Raw genomic sequence first — 19,973 nt, forward strand, 5'->3', positions numbered from 1 at the left:
AATGTTAAGTGTTTTTATAGAAAGTTAAATTATATTAATCATATTTTGATTTGTGAATATAATTATGTAATATAAAAATGCAATATAAAAATATCACATTGAAGAGACATATAATCGAAATAAGAAATATATACTTAGTATACTTGCAAATTATTATTAATCTATAACTTTATAAATCTATAATTAATCTATAACTTAATCATGAAACTAAAAATAATAATTAAATAATAATTATAAAAATAATAAAAAATTTAATAATTTATATTTTCTATGAAAGAATATAGATTTTAAAGGCTAAACTTTTTGCGTTATGAAAAAACCACGAATAGTTGATTATTAATATGATAGTTATAATATATAAATTATAATATATAATATATAATGTATAATATATATAATATTGATTAGAATTTATATTATTTTATATGAAAAATAAAGCATATTTTCAATATTTTTTCTTAAATCAAAAGAATACATAAAAGAATTTATTTAAAATATTAAATTTCTAAATTATATATAAAAATTATTAAATACAAATTATTAAATTGTAAAAAAGATAAATATATTCATTGTTACGTCATTCAAATATAGAATGTATATTTTATATTTATAAATCTTTATTTTTAAATAAATTCTAAATAATTCTAAATAAATTACATTTTTAAAAAAACTTTATTAAATAATATATAATATATATTCAATATGAAAAATATAATTTTATTATAATAACTTTAATAATTTTTTAATAATTTTAATAACTTTATTACAATAATAATTGTAATAAATTATAATTTTATTAATAAATAAATTCATTTATTTATTTTTTTTATGTACGAAAAAAGTAATATACTTTGATTTTGATAAAAGAAAAAAAAAAAGAAATAATATTGAGAGCTTTAAATGAAATTTAAAATTCTAAAAATTAATGATTTTTAGTAATATTTGATTATATCAAGATTTTCCAAAAGCATCAAAACTATTATTTGTTTTATTTTATAAATAAGATACAATAAATTAGCTATTTGAAACGATATTATAATAAAATGCAATGAAAAAATTTATATTCTTATAAATAGTAAACTACAAATTAATCAATAAAATATTTAACATCATAAGTCTTTATATATACATTATGATAAAAATCCATTTCACAATTTAATATCAGTAAAATTTCAAGATTTATATATATATAGATTTTTTTTATTATAAAATATAAATTATATATATATATATAATCTATATAAAACTTTAATGTGTAAATTTCTTAAAGAAATGACATTAATATTATTATAATCAAATATTTTCATGTTTTATAATTCGTTTTCTTACTTCACTATTATATTATATTGAATTTAGAATGCAATTTCTTGTTTCGATTTTTTTATATATTAATTACAGCGTGTTTAATTTAAAAATTCTTTTTTTTTTTAATAAAAATTTATTTTTAATGAACAAATAATAGAAATTGAAGATTTGTAAAATGTCTTTTTTCATAATAAAATTCAATTCATATACATATCTACTATAATATTTTTGGATTTTTAAATACATTTTGTGTTTAATTATCTTGATTATTTCAATTATTATCGAAGAAATAAATAGTTTGAAAACTATGAGATAAGAAGTAGTAATATTAATCATTTTTTATTGTTATTTAAAAAACTGAAATAGTGGAACAATTTAAAATTAATGAGATAAATTCAAAAATTGAAAATTACAGAAAATTATACTTATTGATCAAAATTAAGAAACTTATTTAAGATTAATAAATTAATTATTAAACAAATTTTTTATTCTTTAAAATTTATTGGAATTAAAAATAATATATAGAGATAATTATCGATATGTCAATAAACAATAAAAATTTTTTCAAAATATATTTATATAAATATTAAAAATAAAAGAAACAAAACAAAAGCTGTAAAACAAAAAAAATTTTCATGAAATTATATAATCATTTTTAATCACTTTTAATCACTTATATAATCACTTTCAAAAATAACGTGAATGACTAATTTTTGTTATTTCTTAATAAAAATATTAGATAATTTTTGGTAATTGCATGTATGTGATATTTTTAATTATTATTAAAATTATTATTAATTTTAAATTATTTTATTAATCAAGCATAAAATTAATTCTTCTTGATTTGATTCATTAATAAATGCTATATTTTTTATAATTTTTTACATGTAAATTATATTTTCTTGGTAAAAAAAAATGTTTTTTCAAGTAACATCTATGATATAATTCTACTAAATACTAAATTTGGAATTGATTTGATCACTTATATTTACATTTTATTTAAAAAAAAAATAATTAACTTAAAATAATAAATAATTAATAAAAATAAATAATAAATATATTAAATAGCAAGTAATTATCTAATTAATAATAATGTTTCATTATTTTTATTAATATTACGGCACTAACAAATGAAATCTACCCTGTCAATATTTTTTTTGTTGACATAAAAAAAGTAGCATGATTCTATACAATGATTCAATGACTTTATTCATTATTTGTTTCGAGAAAGAATCGGAAAGATTGATTGAATTTGTTAAGAAGCAATAATAATTGGTATTGAATGATTAAGTATTCTACAAAAAATAAAATTCAGTTTATTTGAAAATGAAAAGAATAACATATAACATTTTTTTGGGCAATAATTTTACTTTAATAGCTGAAAAGATATTAAAATCTGTTAATTCAAGATTATTTCTCAAATAATGTTATTTATTTGTCAATATTTATCAAAATAATAATGCTAATATATTAATACAAATTAAAAAAACTATAGATAAATGTTTTACAAAATCATATATTATTTTTTTCAATAAAAAATGTCATCAAAATGATTATTTTAATAATAATTTAAAACATTATTTTAAATTAATTAAGATATTTCTTATAAAATTATGAAATAAGAATGTATAAGAATGTAATTAAGTAACCAAATTAATTTTCAGATTTGATCATCAATATATTTGAAATGAATATAAAAAAACAATATGGCCAAGAACATTGATTAATATGTTTTGTGTTTAATTAATAGAATTAAAAAATAAATTAATAAAATTTATTAATTATTAAATTTATTGATTTATTAAATTAATTTATCACAATAAAAAATCTAATTAATTGTTAAGTTATTTTCTTATGCTATTTTTAGTTCTAACCTGATTCAATCTTGATTTTAGAAGATAAAAATATAAAGAAATTTGTCAATAATTGATTTGTTTCTTATCTTTTATTTATATAATATTAAATTTACAATGAAAATTTTTTTAAAACTATATAATTTTAAAAATTAAAATCTGTACTACATTCCGTAAAATAATAGAACATATATCATGAAGCAATTTCATTATAAATAAATACCAAAATGTAGATAAATGAATTTCATAACAATAAAAAAAAAGAAATTAATTATTCCATTTAAGAACAGAAGCATTTTTATTATTTCATTTTTTCATAAAAATGTATTCTTTTTTTACGATTTTTAAGGCGGTTTTTTACGGTTTAGGTAGTCATTACAATAAGAATTTTAAATTCTAAGAATCTTTGAGTGATTTCTAAAGAATTAAATTATGCGTTTAAGAGATAAATTTAACCTTAGTTAACAAATTTTTAATATTTTTGTATATATAGGTTGATAATGATGTGGCACGGTTTAGCCGAGCCAACGAAAGAAGATAGACGTATATACGAATGAAGCACAAGAAAGGTAACCTGGACGAGGAGGAGGCGGAAGAAGAAGAAGAAGGAGAGGAAGAAGGAGAAAAAGAAGATAGCAAAAGAAAAGTATACAGACGAAACAAGAAAAAAAGAAAAAGAAGAGAAGGAAATTCACGTAGAAAAATAGAAAAATTGTATCTATAACCGATTTATCGGCGTGATCATCATCAATATATTTGATGCCAAGTGAAAAAAGATTTGAAGACGACTCAACACTGGCGGACGGAGAACGTAATGGAAGCACCGTGGTTACGGGCCCGGTGCTATCGTCGTCGTCGTCGTGCACGGTGCCCTACATCGGCACCGACCAGGGTTTCGTGTTCGAGGGTGGCGGCACGACGACGTTGCAGCGGGCTGGTGCAACTAGTATATCGGTCGCTAGTTGCACCGGTAGCGGAGGAGGAATTCTTGGAGGAGTCGGTATCGGGTCAAACGTAGTAGTAGGATCAGGGATTAATATGGGGGGAAATGTAACACTAGGAGGAGTTGCTGTTGTCGGTGGAGTGAAAAGTGGAGGAGGAGGCGGTGGAAATAAGGAAGTTCGATATGCTCCATTCTCATCATCTGTAGGACTGACCAGTTCCGTAGCACCGGTGAACCTGACGCCGCCGCCTCTACCACCGCCTCCGCCACCGCCGCCGCTGCCGCCGCCGCCACCGCCGCCGCCCCTGCCGCTGCAGATGCAGCAGCAGCGTGCCTATTCGAGGTCGATGACGTCCCTACCGCCTGAACCGTTTATGATTATGAGATCAAAGGCTCTTAACCGACGAGTCTCGATCAATGTCGGTGGTGTTAAACACGAAGTTTTATGGCGTACTCTTGAAAGGCTACCCCATACACGTCTAGGCCGTTTAAAGGACTGCAACACGCACGAGGCGATTACTGAACTATGCGATGATTATTCTCTTATCGACAACGAGTATTTTTTCGATCGACATCCGAAATCTTTTAGTTCAATTTTGAATTTCTATCGTACTGGAAAACTACATCTTGTTGACGAAATGTGCGTATTGGCGTTTAGTGATGATCTTGAGTATTGGGGTGTCGATGAGTTATATCTTGAAAGTTGTTGCCAACATAAATATCATCAGAGAAAAGAACATGTACATGAAGAGATGCGCAAAGAGGCAGAATCACTCAGGCAAAGAGAAGAAGAAGAATTCGGTGAAGGACAATGTGCACAATATCAGAAATGGCTATGGGATTTGCTGGAGAAACCAACTACGTCCATCGCTGCAAGGGTGAGTAATATTGTTAATGATCAAATATGTTCTTATTACATAAACTTTATTAATAATTATTGAGTAATAAGATGGAATGATAATTGTGCGTGTACTGATTTGGAGAAATTTTCAAAATGAATTTAGAAGAAAAATTAGAAAGGTATTTTAGAATGAAAAAGAATTTGAATTTGAACCAAAAAAAAATATTATAATAATATGAAAATTATTAATATTAATAAATTCTTAATTTTTGTTATTAATTGCTTATTATTATCATATAAATTTAATTTTAATAAAATATTTAAAATTTTCTATAATTCTTTTTATATTTTTTTTTTTTAAACTTTTAATAAAATCGATTTGAATAAATCAATTTTTCTCCATATTTTGAATTGTATTGTTGGAGAAATGACAATTTTGTAATTTTACTTTTTTTTTCAATTTATTGATTTTAAATAATTTTTCCATTTTGTTATAATTTAACAAAATAATACAAAATTCAAAATAATTTTAACACCTAAATAATTGTTTGTTTTAAATGATGATGTTGAAAAATTTAATTTATTAATAATTTATTAAAGGTTTATTAATATTTTGTTATTACACGAGAAATTTTGTTCACTAATTTACTTACACTCTTTCCACATTTACAGTTTGTGCTGGAACCATTATTTGAAGAAAGGTACTATTAAGTTGATAGTAGAATATCAATTCAATGTAGTTCTCCTATAGATGAAAGTAGTACAAACATTTGCAACATATGTGATTTTATAATCCTAATCTCGTAGTAGAATGATAATTAAAATAGTACATATTATATATATATATATACATATATATATATATATATATATATATATATATATATATATCAATTGATCGAATTTGGATTCTGGCTCAGACTTTAATGACTATAATTAATAATTATATTTACTTTTTACGTGGAAAGAGTTTTATCACCGATCTTTAGAATATTTAGCAGATTTTTTTTTTTTATAAATCATCTCTACATATAGATAGATATTTGAAAATTTAAAAATTATTTGCTTTTAAAATTATTCATATGACTTAAATGCAAATTATATTATTTGACTATGCATTTGTTATTATATATGTTGTGTTTATCATAGAACTAATAAGAATAGTTTTGATTTATACTTTGTTTTAAGTATATTTCTTTTAAACATATTCTTTATTTATTTCTTTATAATACATAAAAAATTAAATTCTAGGATATAAATTATATATTAATTATATATTAATTTATAAATAATATTAAATTCAAGTTTCAAAATAATAATTGATATAAAAACATTCGAGATAAATTAAAAAATTAATTTGTTAATATTTAAAAAAATATAATAATTAATTATTATCTACAATATAATATTTAATAAATATTTAACTATTATATTGTAATAAATATTTATTTATATTATTTTAGATTCTGAAATTTATTTTTTTATCTAATATTCATTATGATTATCTAAAAAAAAAATTTTTTAAAATATGTTTAAAATGTAGATTTATACAAAATATTAATATATTCATATTTTTGGAGAATCGATTTTAAATATCAATTGAAATTAATTTATTAAATTATAAGCAATTGAAATTTGAAATTGAAATGAGATATAGAATAAAATAGATATCTTGTTTTATTTAATAAAAATTTAAATTATTCAATAAATATATCTCAATCGAAATTTTTGAATTAACTTTTATATTTGTTTTAATTTCTTGTTTGATCTCCAAAATATTTTCCGAATATTTTAATACTTTGAAAATATGTATTAAGGTTTTTTAATAGTATTATAACAATTTTTAATTTTAACAATACTTAAATATAAAATAATTTACATTTGAATTACTTACAAAATTATTGAATTATACTTTTAAAAAACTTAAAATTTTTTAAGTTTGTCTCTATACTATTGTGCATGTGTCTTAAAAGTTAATCAAAGTCAACGACTGAAAATTATAATTTTTTCTTTTTTTATTAATATGACAAATAAAATATAAATGAAAACAACAAAAAAGCACTTCTAAATCATTATTTTTATAAAACAAATAAAAATTTACTAAGAAAAATAAAAAATTTTGCATGTTCAGTTTTTCATAACGATTTTTTTTTCAATCTATATATTGTATACATGATATATTTGCACATATTTACAGATAACAATAAAGTTTTATTATTGAATATCTAAAATTAATTAATCGATTCACTTGCCAGTGAAAAATATATGTAAATCTAATTGATTTTAATTGATAAAAAATCAATTTTGTTTTCTTCAAAAATTGATTGAAATTTGATTGGAGCATTATTTTAATTATTAAATGTGAATTAGATAAATCTTTCCATCTTGATATAATGATATCGATGTATTTGTTTATTAATAAAATTTTATTCGATTGTTAATAAGATATGTGTATATGTATGTATGTATATATTATATTCATATGTATATACATAGAACTATATATACATATACATATATATATCTAAATTTTTATTCATATAAGACATAAATATAAAATAGAAAAGAATCAATATGCAATATATTATTATTTATCAAAGATTTAATTAATTTTTCAAGCTTTGTTATGTCGATGTATGTAATATGTATTTTATTTCTAGGTGGTGTTAACAACGTCATTACTAATTTTATATTCACTTATTATATAATTTAACTTTTTTTTAGTACTTATTTTTAAAAAATACTTCATGTTTAAAATAATAATCATTTTGACCCTTCGATAATGGGAGTGTATAATACGCGATTACCAGGTATCACGTAGATTCTTTCTCGACACCGCTCCCTGTGAGATATTATATTAATTTCGTTACCAGCGAATTCAATTCGATATGTACATATTAAAAAAATATATATATATCTCTACATATATATTTATCATATGTAGATATATAATATATATATATATATATGTATATTTATTTATTTATTTATTTTTAATTATTATTTAAAAAAATGTAATTATCGTAATTTTGCATAATCATTAAAATAAATGAAATGAATCAGCATTAATATAATTAATCTGATATTACTCGAAAAGAAATATATTTCATGTTTTTTAATATTAGAAATAATTTATTTCTACATTACATTTCCAATATTTGTATACAGGCACAGAAGATAAATTAAATAGAATTAGAAAAAAAATATCTTATAAATTAAAATAATAAAAATATCTTATAAATTATTTATTTAATATATAAAATGAATTTTAGATTGGTATGTATACTATATATTACATAGTATATATATTTCTTTTCGTGTACATGTTGAATTCGGAATAATAAAACTATTATAACAATAATCATAAAAAAATCTATAAGATATTTAGGCAATTAAAATTTTTTTTTATAAATATATTATTTCATATTAATACTTGCCATACACACCACAAACAATACACATTGCACACACTGTTGCTCCAAGATGAAATAGTATTATGCGGGGTTCTAAAATAGCACCTATATCCTTCACTAATTCCAATATCACTAAGATTTTTCTTTATCACATTAATGTAAGATAATTTCTCTCTCTCTCTCTCTCTCTCTCTCTCTCTCTCTCTCTCTCTCTCTCTCTCTCTCTCTCTCTCTCTCTCTCTCTCTCCCTCCCTCCCTCCCTCCCTCCCTCCCTCCCTCCCCCCTCCCCCCCTCCCCCCTCTCCCTCTCCCTCCCTCCCTCCCCCTTTTCCCTCCCCCTCCCCCCTCCCCCTCCCTTTCTCTTCCTCTTCCTCCTCCTCCGCTCCCTCCCACCCTCTCCTTCTCTCCCTCTCTCCATCTCTTTCTCTTTCTCTATATATTTCCTATTCCCGTGTAATATGTCGACGTTCGATCTGACTTGAAAATAATTATCATTCCTTTTATTCGATCTTCATTGGTTTCGGCACATCATGTTAACGTTTTTAATGGAATATAACGGAAACGCTCTTCATCGAATAATTTTCGCAGAGAAGTTACCTTCTAGAAAACTTTTTATGCCAAAATATTTCTCTGAAATGTCAATAATATAGAAACTATTGATTTTCCACTATATTTAAATCACATAAGGAATTGTTGGTCAATAATTGCAATTATTCGTGAAAGTATATAGGTATAGACATCAGCGATATTGGATCTTCTCACAGCTCTTTTAGTTTCATATTCTATATCGAATTCTTTGCATTTGAATAATACAAATCTTTTTGTCAATGTATTTAATACATATATATATATATATATATATATATATATATATATATATTGACATAATTGCAATTGTTATAAAAATATTTCATATAATTTATTTACAAATAGAATAATATATCAGAAATAAAATCTATTTATTTATAATAATAATATATTAATATTATAAATTATATTATATTATGAATTCAGTTAGAAATATATGTTGATATGGAGATTTTATTATAGATCTATGCGAATTTTAAAATTTCACTTGTTATATTGAATTGATTTCAGTTTATTTTATAATAAAAGAAGAATAAAAAATATTTAATTCAGATTTTAATATTTTTTAGAAAAAATATTTTAATATTTTTAAAATTAATATTTTTAATAGAAATTATAATTTTATGTATACTTGAAGAGATATTTAATGTGATAAATTTATTTATTTTTTGTAACAAATAACAATAAATAATTAAGTTATATTTATATTATTATTATATTATAAAATTGATATAAAATTAAAATATTTATATATTTTATTCAGTAATATTAAAATTAGCATTTAATATGTAATACATCATAAATGAATGATTTTGATAATTATTAGCATTTTAATAATTATAACATTACTTATCATCAAAGTCTTTTATTATATTATATTATTAAATGAATTATATTTTAAAAATTACAATTACATTAACATGAAAACATACCTCTATTGTTTATAACATAAAATGTAGGTAATTATTTTTAACAGTAATTTTTAGTTATATTATTTATTAATAATATTTAATAATAAATAATATTGAAAAAAAAGTTTTAATATTAATGCAATAATATATATTTAATGTAAAATTTTAAAAGATTCGCATAGATCTTACATATATATGCATAACAAGAGTACGTACTAGTTAATGCATAGAAAGTCATTTTCTGCATGCAAGGGAAATAATATCAAACAGCATTCAAGTGTAACTACTCGGTAATTATTTTATTTGGATTATATGTATTTTTTGATGAATAATAAAATTACTCTAATAATAGTAGAGAATATTATTATAATAAATTCCACACTAATTAATAATATATTAAAATTATATATTAAATTTTTTTCTCGATAACAAATTTATATTTTTTATACGTGTTTTTTTTTTATGTATTATAAGATTCGAATTATATCAATTTATATAATACGTAAGAATACTATAAAAGTATAAAAAAATATAAAAGATTCCATCAATCTATAGTTTTTTTCTTAAAAAAACATAAGTACATTTTTGATAAAATAATTATGCAATGGCAATTATTTATTTTTTTAAAAAAAAAAAAAGATAAAAAAATATATCGAATAATGATTTCAGCCGAATTGCTGCAGTTTATTGCTTTATTTGTATATACATATATATTTATTTGTATATATTCAAAGCTTAAATATTTGATGTATTATAAACAAAAAAAAATTGCATCATTAAGTATTAATAGTTTCTATTTGTATTTGCTTTGCTTCTAGAAAATGACATGCGCCAAAGTGTTAACCAGTATGACTTTATTTAATTGAAAAATAAAAAATAATATTAAAAAATAATGTTTTTGGCAATATGTGCATGATAAAATAATTTGTATTTATTAATTGTATTAAAATATTTATAAAATGTATTAGATTAGTGCAAAAATAATGTTTAGTTTACAATTACAAAAGAAAATTATTTTATTGAAATCCTTATATAAATATATGTCAAATAATTTAAATCTTATATAAATGATTTAAGATAATAATTTCTTTCAAAATATTTTTAATCAATAATATATTTTTTGATAAAAATTTATTTCAAAGTTTTTATTATGAAATTTAAATAAATTTGCAGCTTTGATATTACAAATGTACAAATACTATAAATATTTTTGTTGGAAAAATAGAATGTTTTTTAATTTTTTTTTATGTACAAAAATTTAAATACATGAAATATTTTTTTAACAATTTATATAATTAATTGCAAACAAACATTGTCAAACATTTTATATTTTTTATTTTTATACAAATGCTATATGGCAATTTGACAATTATTGAATCTAAATTGATTTTTAAGTTTAGACGATAATTTAAGAATTTTATGATTATAAAAGATTAAATAATTTTATTTAAAATTGAATATATCATAATTAACGACATTTTATTATTAGTAGAATAAAAAATAACTTTTTCACTAATTCAATAATAATAAAAAAATTTTATACATAAATATTTATTATAGATATTTCTTATTTATAAAATTTTTAAATATTGAAAACTTATTGATCTATTTAATTAATATTCATTTATAACGAATTATTTTCATAGCACAATTGCGAGAATAAATAAAAGCTGTGAGTAATCCAGTCATCAATCGATTTTCAATATATTTTAAAAGAATATAAAAATACAGTTTATATTTTTCATCGATTGCACTTTAAGCATATCAGTTCTTTTGAATTTCAATAAAATTAAATGTTTTTGCAACAAACATTCGCTATTAGCTTCAATCTTTTCTTCGAATTTTTTCTTTTTCATCAATTTAATCGTATTACAAAAAAAAAAAAAAATGAATTGCATAACACAGCTTTCTGCAACGACTTTTAATATTATGCACAAGTATTTTGCACAAGTTTGCACTGACGCAAGCTTAATCAATTATTTTTTATCTAAATATGTATTTTTAATGTATTTTTAATCTAAATATATAAGTTTCGAAATATCGACTTTTTATAATTAACAAAAATTTAGCGTATTCACGAAAAGCATCGCAGTTAATTGCATGATAAGCTGTGGATGCAACACCCCTTTCTTATTTTCTTTTTTTTCTTCACTTTTTGCTTTTTGCACCAATCTTACACACTCGGAAGCCAAATTACTTTAGTTTGATAAATAAAACAATATTTACAAAAATATTATTTCTTTTATTTTTTTAAATTAATAAGAATAAATATTATTTCTCTTATTCTTTTAAATTAATAAAAATAAATATTATTCTTTTAAAATTTAATATATTATAAATATATTATAATATGTATATTTTAAATGTCAATAATATTATTAATTCTGTCAATATTATTATTAATCCTTTGTAATCATATTAGATATTTATATTTAAATTATTTTAAATAATTATAATCAATAATTTATTTATAATCATACATATTTATATTTATTTATTTATTTCATATATATTTATTTGTAATTCTTTTAATTTATCGATTGGATGATCTTTAATCTTAATAATTTAATGATCGATATTATTTAGATAATGTTGATTAAATAAATCATTAAATAAACATTATTATATTAGATAAATCAGATAAAATTAAATTTATTGTATGGATTATTTTTTATTGAATTCGTAATCGTACTAATTCTACAATTTATACTCTAAATGAATTTTTAATATAAATGAATTTGTTTTACGTATTAAAAATAGAAATAAATAAATCGAAATGAAATATTGACTCTAATTAGATTCAATGATTGCAAAGAGTTAATTAATGAAAATTAATGAAAAAATATATATGTATTATATAAAAATAAATCATCACTTCCGAGTGTACGAGTTTATGTTACCTGTAGTACAAATAAGCAAAGCGAACGCCTATATTTATTTCAATTAAACAGATCCAGTAATTTTTGTCAATTTCTTTCTTTAAAGCAACGAATTGATTTCGCTTTATAGCGATTGCACTAGCGTGGCTAATTTATAGGTATTATAAATAGTTTATCTGTAGTTTGGGTTGATGATCGAGGGTGTGGACCAAAGGGAGCGGGGTTTTGAAGGGAATAACAAATATGTGTTAAATACGCATGCCGAGCAATGTACAAAATATAAATTGTATAAGTCGAGCGACGTCGGGCAGACTGCCTTCAAACGACGAGATATTATTTGGTGCAAATATATGGATATCCATACGTTTCTATAGCAGTTTTCAGCGATTCTGTTCACTGCGTTTATTCGAGTCCTCAGTTTCGCAGAAAATGCTTTGGAACGTATAGTAATCCGCATTTACGTCCTCCTTTTATCCTTTGTCTCGACATCGTTTCGAAGTCGTTTGGAGGTTTCACGACAGGAACATTTCAAGCGATTATTTTTTGTCCTTGGTCGTACAGTCGTCTATAAAGGGATCCTTTTGCACTACTGTCTTTTTATCAAATTTTCGTAATTCAAATATAACATCATTGGAGCATTAGAGGAAATTCATTATTCGTTACGAGATAATAATTATTGAGATAATAAGCTTCTTTACGTATGCAAATTATTGCTTGCTTCGTATGTCATTTTTTCATACGTGTAAACTACTACTTATGCTTTCCTTCTATTTTGTCAGTGATCAAATATATTGTTATTTGGTGTATAATTTGATATATATTTTTGAACGCTTCCATGCAGTGAAAGCTTTTAATTTTCCCTGTTTTTGGTAGTCGTTGTTGCTTATAAAAGTGCAGGCTAAATGAAACATTATTTTTCTTCGTATTTTTCACCGAAATTCATAAATTGGAAAATATTCTTATATACATACTTAATGATAGATAACGGCAATCGAATTCTCATTTCTAATACAATTGTTTATTATTTTTTTTAAGTATCATGATAAATGATAGTATAATCAGAGAATATTTATGATAGTTTCGTTTTTCTATCGTATCATTGTTAGAAAATTTTATTCTTCATGTTATTCTTCATGGTTTATTTCATTGACAATTTCCAATAAAATAATGATTAAAAAATTAAGTTTTATTCTAATATCTTTCATTAAATGATATTTATTAAGAGAAAAAATGTTTAACAAACGTCACATGAATAAAAATATTAAAATTATAATATAGAATCGGAAAGACGGAAAGTTTTCAAAAGAAACAAGTATTTTTTGTTTAATCACAATAAAATAGAGGATTGAACGATCGATGTATTTGGTTTGACTGGTTGATCCATCGGTTTTCCAGGTGATAGCTGTAATATCAATACTCTTTATTGTACTTTCGACGATTGCGCTAACTCTCAACACCATTCCTAGTATGCAAGTAAATGATGAAAAGGGAAATTTTCAAGATAATCCGCAACTCGCTATGGTGGAAGCTGTATGCATCACATGGTTTACACTTGAGTACTTGCTTAGGTTCAGTGCCTCGCCGGATAAATGGAAGTTCTTCAAAGGCGGTCTAAATGTGATTGATTTATTGGCAATATTGCCGTATTACGTATCTCTGTTCCTGGTCGAGACGAACAAGAATGCGACCGACCAGTTCCAGGACGTGCGCAGGGTAGTGCAAATCTTTCGTATAATGCGGATCCTGAGGATCCTGAAGCTGGCCCGCCACTCGACCGGGCTGCAGAGCCTTGGCTTCACCTTGCGTAACTCGTACAAGGAGCTGGGCCTGCTAATGCTCTTCCTGGCGATGGGCGTCCTCATATTTTCGAGTCTCGCCTACTTCGCTGAGAAGGAGGAGCCCGGGACCAAATTCATAAGCATTCCAGAAACCTTTTGGTGGGCGGGCATCACGATGACCACCGTCGGATACGGCGACATCTACCCCACGACCCCGCTCGGCAAGGTGATCGGCAGTGTGTGTTGTATATGTGGTGTCCTGGTAATCGCGTTGCCCATTCCCATTATCGTTAACAATTTCGCCGAGTTCTACAAAAACCAGATGAGACGAGAGAAAGCCCTTAAGAGGCGCGAAGCCCTTGAGAGGGCAAAGAGAGAAGGCAGCATCGTGTCGTTCCATCACATCAATCTGAGGGACGCTTTCGCCAAAAGCATGGATCTCATCGATGTCATCGTCGATACTGGTAAGCGACGGACCACGAGGAGGATATACACACTACTCTTTCTATGGTACGATTCAAAAATATACCAACCCTTTAAAAATTGAATGATGTAGGCTTTTGGTAAAAAATATTAGCACGAACATATTGAATGTAGAAATTATTAGATATAAATATAATTATAAATTATAATTTATAATTATTATATTATAATGATTATAATATGATTATAATATATTATATGATTATATAATGTATGTATGATTATAATATATTACAATGATTATATACATTATAATCATAATTATAATATATTATAATCATAATTATAATTTATAATTATAATATACCCAATTTAAATAAGTATTTATAATTATATCTAAATAAATTTTCAGGATTATGATTATGATAATTCTTCAATGGGAATGATAAATTTAATTGAAAAAATAGTATTCTAATTAGATTTCATAAATATACCAACCTCAAATGAAACTTAATATGAATATATGTATGTATATATGTATGTATGTATATATATACGTATATAATAATTATATCTGATCAATAAATTATATCTTTTCATATATAGAGATAAATATATTTCTAATAAGATTTTTTATGTTTTAAATGATATATTCTATCAAATGCTAATAAAATATTTTATCAAATAATTTATTGATAATTTTTTTTATATTTTCATTATATTTTAATATCACTATTTAATGTTATTTTATTATCTTGTTAAATGTATATATAGTGTCTGTCTCTCTTAGATCGATAAATTTTGAAACAAGCTACACTTATCACATATAATAAAAAATGAATTGAAATTTTGAAGATACATCTTTCATTGAAATAATATTCAAGTATATATAAGTTTTATAATTCACAAAAAAAACTCAAAAAAGTTTAGTTTGAAAATTATAAAACTTTTTGACTTATATTAATATTATTTTTTATTTATATTATCATTCAAATTTAGAGAATGCAAAATTATTTAAATTTAAAAAAATTCAAAACTTCTTTTTTCTTTAATATATTTTTGCTAAAAATTTTTTCATACATTGCAGTTGGAATTTTTCTTATTTCATTTTTAGCATTTCATTTTGAGAAAATAATTATTAACATAAAACCTGAAGTTTTACATTTAGGAAATAAGATATTATAATCCTACTATAAAAGAAATATAATATATAAATAAAAAAAAATATATATATAATAAATTAATATTTTTAATAAATTTTCCATTTTGATTATATGTTTTTATTTAAAAAATGAAAAGTTTTTTCCAAAAGATTTCTAAAGCATCATGATCTAAAAAAATTTCGTTTAATATTTTTCTCGAAATTATATAATTTTATTTTAATTTTTCTATAGAAATAATATTATTGTAGAATAGAATGATCTATTTTATATGTAAAAATTTAAAATTTGTCGTCAGATGATATTCGTTGTGTAAGTTGCATTCTTATAATTTTATTTTTTATATATTTATTTTTTTTCTATTGTAAAGACAAGTATATATAATGATTTTTTTACTGAAAGGTCAGAAAATTTAAATATTAGGGGTTGGTATATTTTTAAAACGTACTGTATTTCGAGTATATGTACTTTTTCATCACAAGATCAATATTATAATCAGTTATAATTACAGTTTTCGTGTTATATTCGGAAAACTTGGCTGCAACGCGAATTTTGCTGTTTGTCAAGTAATAGTGTTAAATGAATCGTTTTTTTTCATATCATTTAAGATTTTCATTGTTCATAGATTTTGCAAATTTCACCTTTTTAACTGAAATTTCTTATTCATTTTTTTATTAAGAAAAATGTAAATATAATGGTCCAATTTGATTAATGAAAAAAAAATTAATGAAAAATAAATTAATTAAAAATAATTTAATATCATAATAAAGTAAAAAATAATCATTTCAATTTATTCAATTAACAAGGTGCAATAATATTTCAGAATGATACTGTATTTTAATATTTTATTTTCACTAACAATATCTATTCATTATTTTCATCGATCATAAATTTATTATTTAATACTAATATACAGATGCGATTTCCAAAAAAAAAAAAAAAAATAGAAATAATTTAACAAAACGTTAACAATTTATCAACCCTGACGCAAGAATGATAAATTTATCAGTTCTGACGCAGGAATAAGGTAATATATGAGACTACATTCTTAGAAAAACACTGCTACTAACTGTAATATAAAATTATTCTTTTATTGATTTTTTTCATTAATGTAATACGTACAATATATACATTAGCGCTTATATATATCCGGATAATAACTAACATAAATTTTATCAAAATTTATAAATTAATTAGAAATTAATGAGTTATCATCTTTTTTTCAAATTAATAAACTATGAAATTAAATTATTTATTTAAAAAAATTAGGAAATAATATATTTTTAAACATATTTTTTAACATATATATATTTTTAACATATTTTAATATATTTTTTAAACAAAGAATTTATTACATTAAAATATACTTAAGTATTATTGCCTGAAATAATGTCAATTTAAAAAATTCATCTTTATTTGCTTTAAATTATTTTTTGATTTATTTATTTTTTATTTTATTTTACTTTAAAAAATAATTCGTAATATCGAAGAGATCATTAATTTATCTAAATCGGTTCTTTTATAATATACTCAATATAGAATATTATTTTAAAAAAATGCTTTAAATAAATTATAAAAACAAATATAATGTATAAAAACAAAACTACCTTATATTATATATATTTTAAATCTATTTTTGATTTATTTTTTTGTAATCTAAAAGAAAATTATACAATAAGATAAAAAATATTTTAAATAGCAAAATAGTTTTGAATATTCTAGATATTATATATTATGGACATTATAAATAGTTTATTATTAAATATTAAATATTATATGTTTACATGTAATTTAAAAAATTTATATTATTACATATTTTTAAAAATAAATTTAAACATGTCATATTATATATAAATGTTATATTAATATTATTAATATTTGTAACGATCATAAAAAATATATCTAATTATAATAAATTCTTTTATCTACAATTTTGTAATCGAATCATCTATAAAAAAATAAGTAAATGTCCGGATATTTTTGAGCGGTATTGTAAGTATTCATAAATTTTATATATTATATATATATTTTTATTATATATATTTATATTTATATTTTATATATATATATATAAGGAAATAATATAAAATAATGTCATCATTTATTGATCGCGATCCATTTCGTCTATCAATTTTGCCTCATAGAAAATAGAATCATCTAGTTTTATAATCATAATCTATCCATATATTCACATATCTCTGTTCATATACACTATCGTATAATTTTCGTACATTTTCGAATGGAAACTTCGCTAATCCTGCGTCAAGGTTGATGAATTGATGGCATATAATGAAAAACATAATGGATACCGAAGATGTTTTCAGGTCACGATATGTCCGGCGTGGATGGTAACAGCAAGGAGGGGGAATCCGTGTACGGACGCAGTCCTGCCCAGATCAGGTCAGGCTGTTATCCTAACTATGAATATTACGGTCCCTCGTGGCGTCGTTGCAGTGTCTCATTTTTCTGCTTTCACAAATTATCTAACAATCAACCTACCACGCCGGACAGACCAAAATTTAATTTTCAAACTAATGTTCTATCACTGTATTTGGAATTACTACTATCTGTCATACTTGATCAAAATTTTTAAATAATACTGATTTTAAATAATATTGACTTCATCAAGATTGAATGGTAAAAAATTAATTGCATCTTTCCAATTCATGAAATGTCCGACGTGGATGGTAAACAGTTATTTTATTTTATATATACAGGTATTTTTTTGCTTATGCTACTTTCTCGATATACGGTATACATACGTATAGATAAGAAAGCAGCCTACCACGCCGGACTGAATCAGAACTTCGTTTCTTTTTCATTTAAAAATTAATCAATTATTTTAATATTTAGTATTCGAGAATTTCATTCTATTTGAAACTAATTATCATTTTAATCACATATCATGTTTATAATAAACATCAGTGACATTTTTGATACATCTATACATTTAAATATATATACATAAATCTTTTATAATAATTTTATAATCAATTAATTAATTAACTAAGTTTATTATAAGTTTTATCTATTTTATCAATAAAAATATAAAAGATCAAATAATTAAACATTTAATAATTATCTAAATCTTATGAATAATTGTTAAAATAATAAGGAAAAAAAATGAAATAAAAGAAAAACAAAAAAGAAATATTAAAATGATCGTATCGAATTTAGCATTAATTAATATCTGATATATTAATTATAATCATTCTTTCTTTTTATTATATTTTTGTCAAGATTAATAAACTTATTAGGATATAAGAAAATACATGAATCTCTCCCCAAATCATCATTAGATGTCCGGCATGGATGGTTGACAAAAATTTTTAAGACATAATAATGTCTTATTTACACACGCGCGCGCGCGCGCGCGCGCACGGACACACACGCACACGCACACACACAAATATATATATACATATACATATATATCGGTTTACGCTATTTTTGATTATTATATAATTTATAATTCAATCATTGATTTCGACTTCTTTCTTTAATAAGTATATTCATTAATAATAAAAAGTTTAAATATATTATTAAATATATTGTACATTTACAAAATTATATTAATTAATATTATTATAGAAATAATAATACAAATCAATAATACAAAATAGTACGGAATTATATAGCATTTAAGTACAAATTATTCTCAAAATAGAAAAAATATATACAGAATACATTCACGATATTATACAGAACATAATATTTACAATTTTTAGATAATAAATATAGTGATGTTATAAAAATTAATAAAATTCTTAATAAAATGTAATTTTTATGTAGTTAAAGTAAAGTTTATTTAAGTATAAAGTATATTTCGTAAAATATACTTTATTCAGAAAAAAAAAAATATATATATATATAATATTAT

General features: G+C 22.3%; 1 protein-coding gene across 11 annotated transcripts in view; it reads left to right on the forward strand.

Annotated features, from left to right (window-relative positions):
• LOC410060 (potassium voltage-gated channel protein Shab) overlaps positions 1-19,973 on the forward strand; it is a 71,670-nt gene that overhangs the window by 7,194 nt on the left and 44,503 nt on the right. For all 11 annotated transcript variants that reach the window (XM_026443517.1, XM_026443518.1, XM_026443519.1 and 8 more), the window contains 2 exons: positions 3,652-4,979; positions 14,128-14,974. In XM_026443517.1, coding sequence (XP_026299302.1) covers positions 3,918-4,979; positions 14,128-14,974 — 1,909 coding nt within the window. In that variant the 5' untranslated portion in view covers positions 3,652-3,917. The remainder of the gene's footprint in view (positions 1-3,651; positions 4,980-14,127; positions 14,975-19,973) is intronic.

The sequence above is a fragment of the Apis mellifera genome, linkage group LG10 (genome assembly GCF_003254395.2).
Source record: "Apis mellifera strain DH4 linkage group LG10, Amel_HAv3.1, whole genome shotgun sequence".
NCBI lineage: Eukaryota > Metazoa > Arthropoda > Insecta > Hymenoptera > Apidae > Apis > Apis mellifera.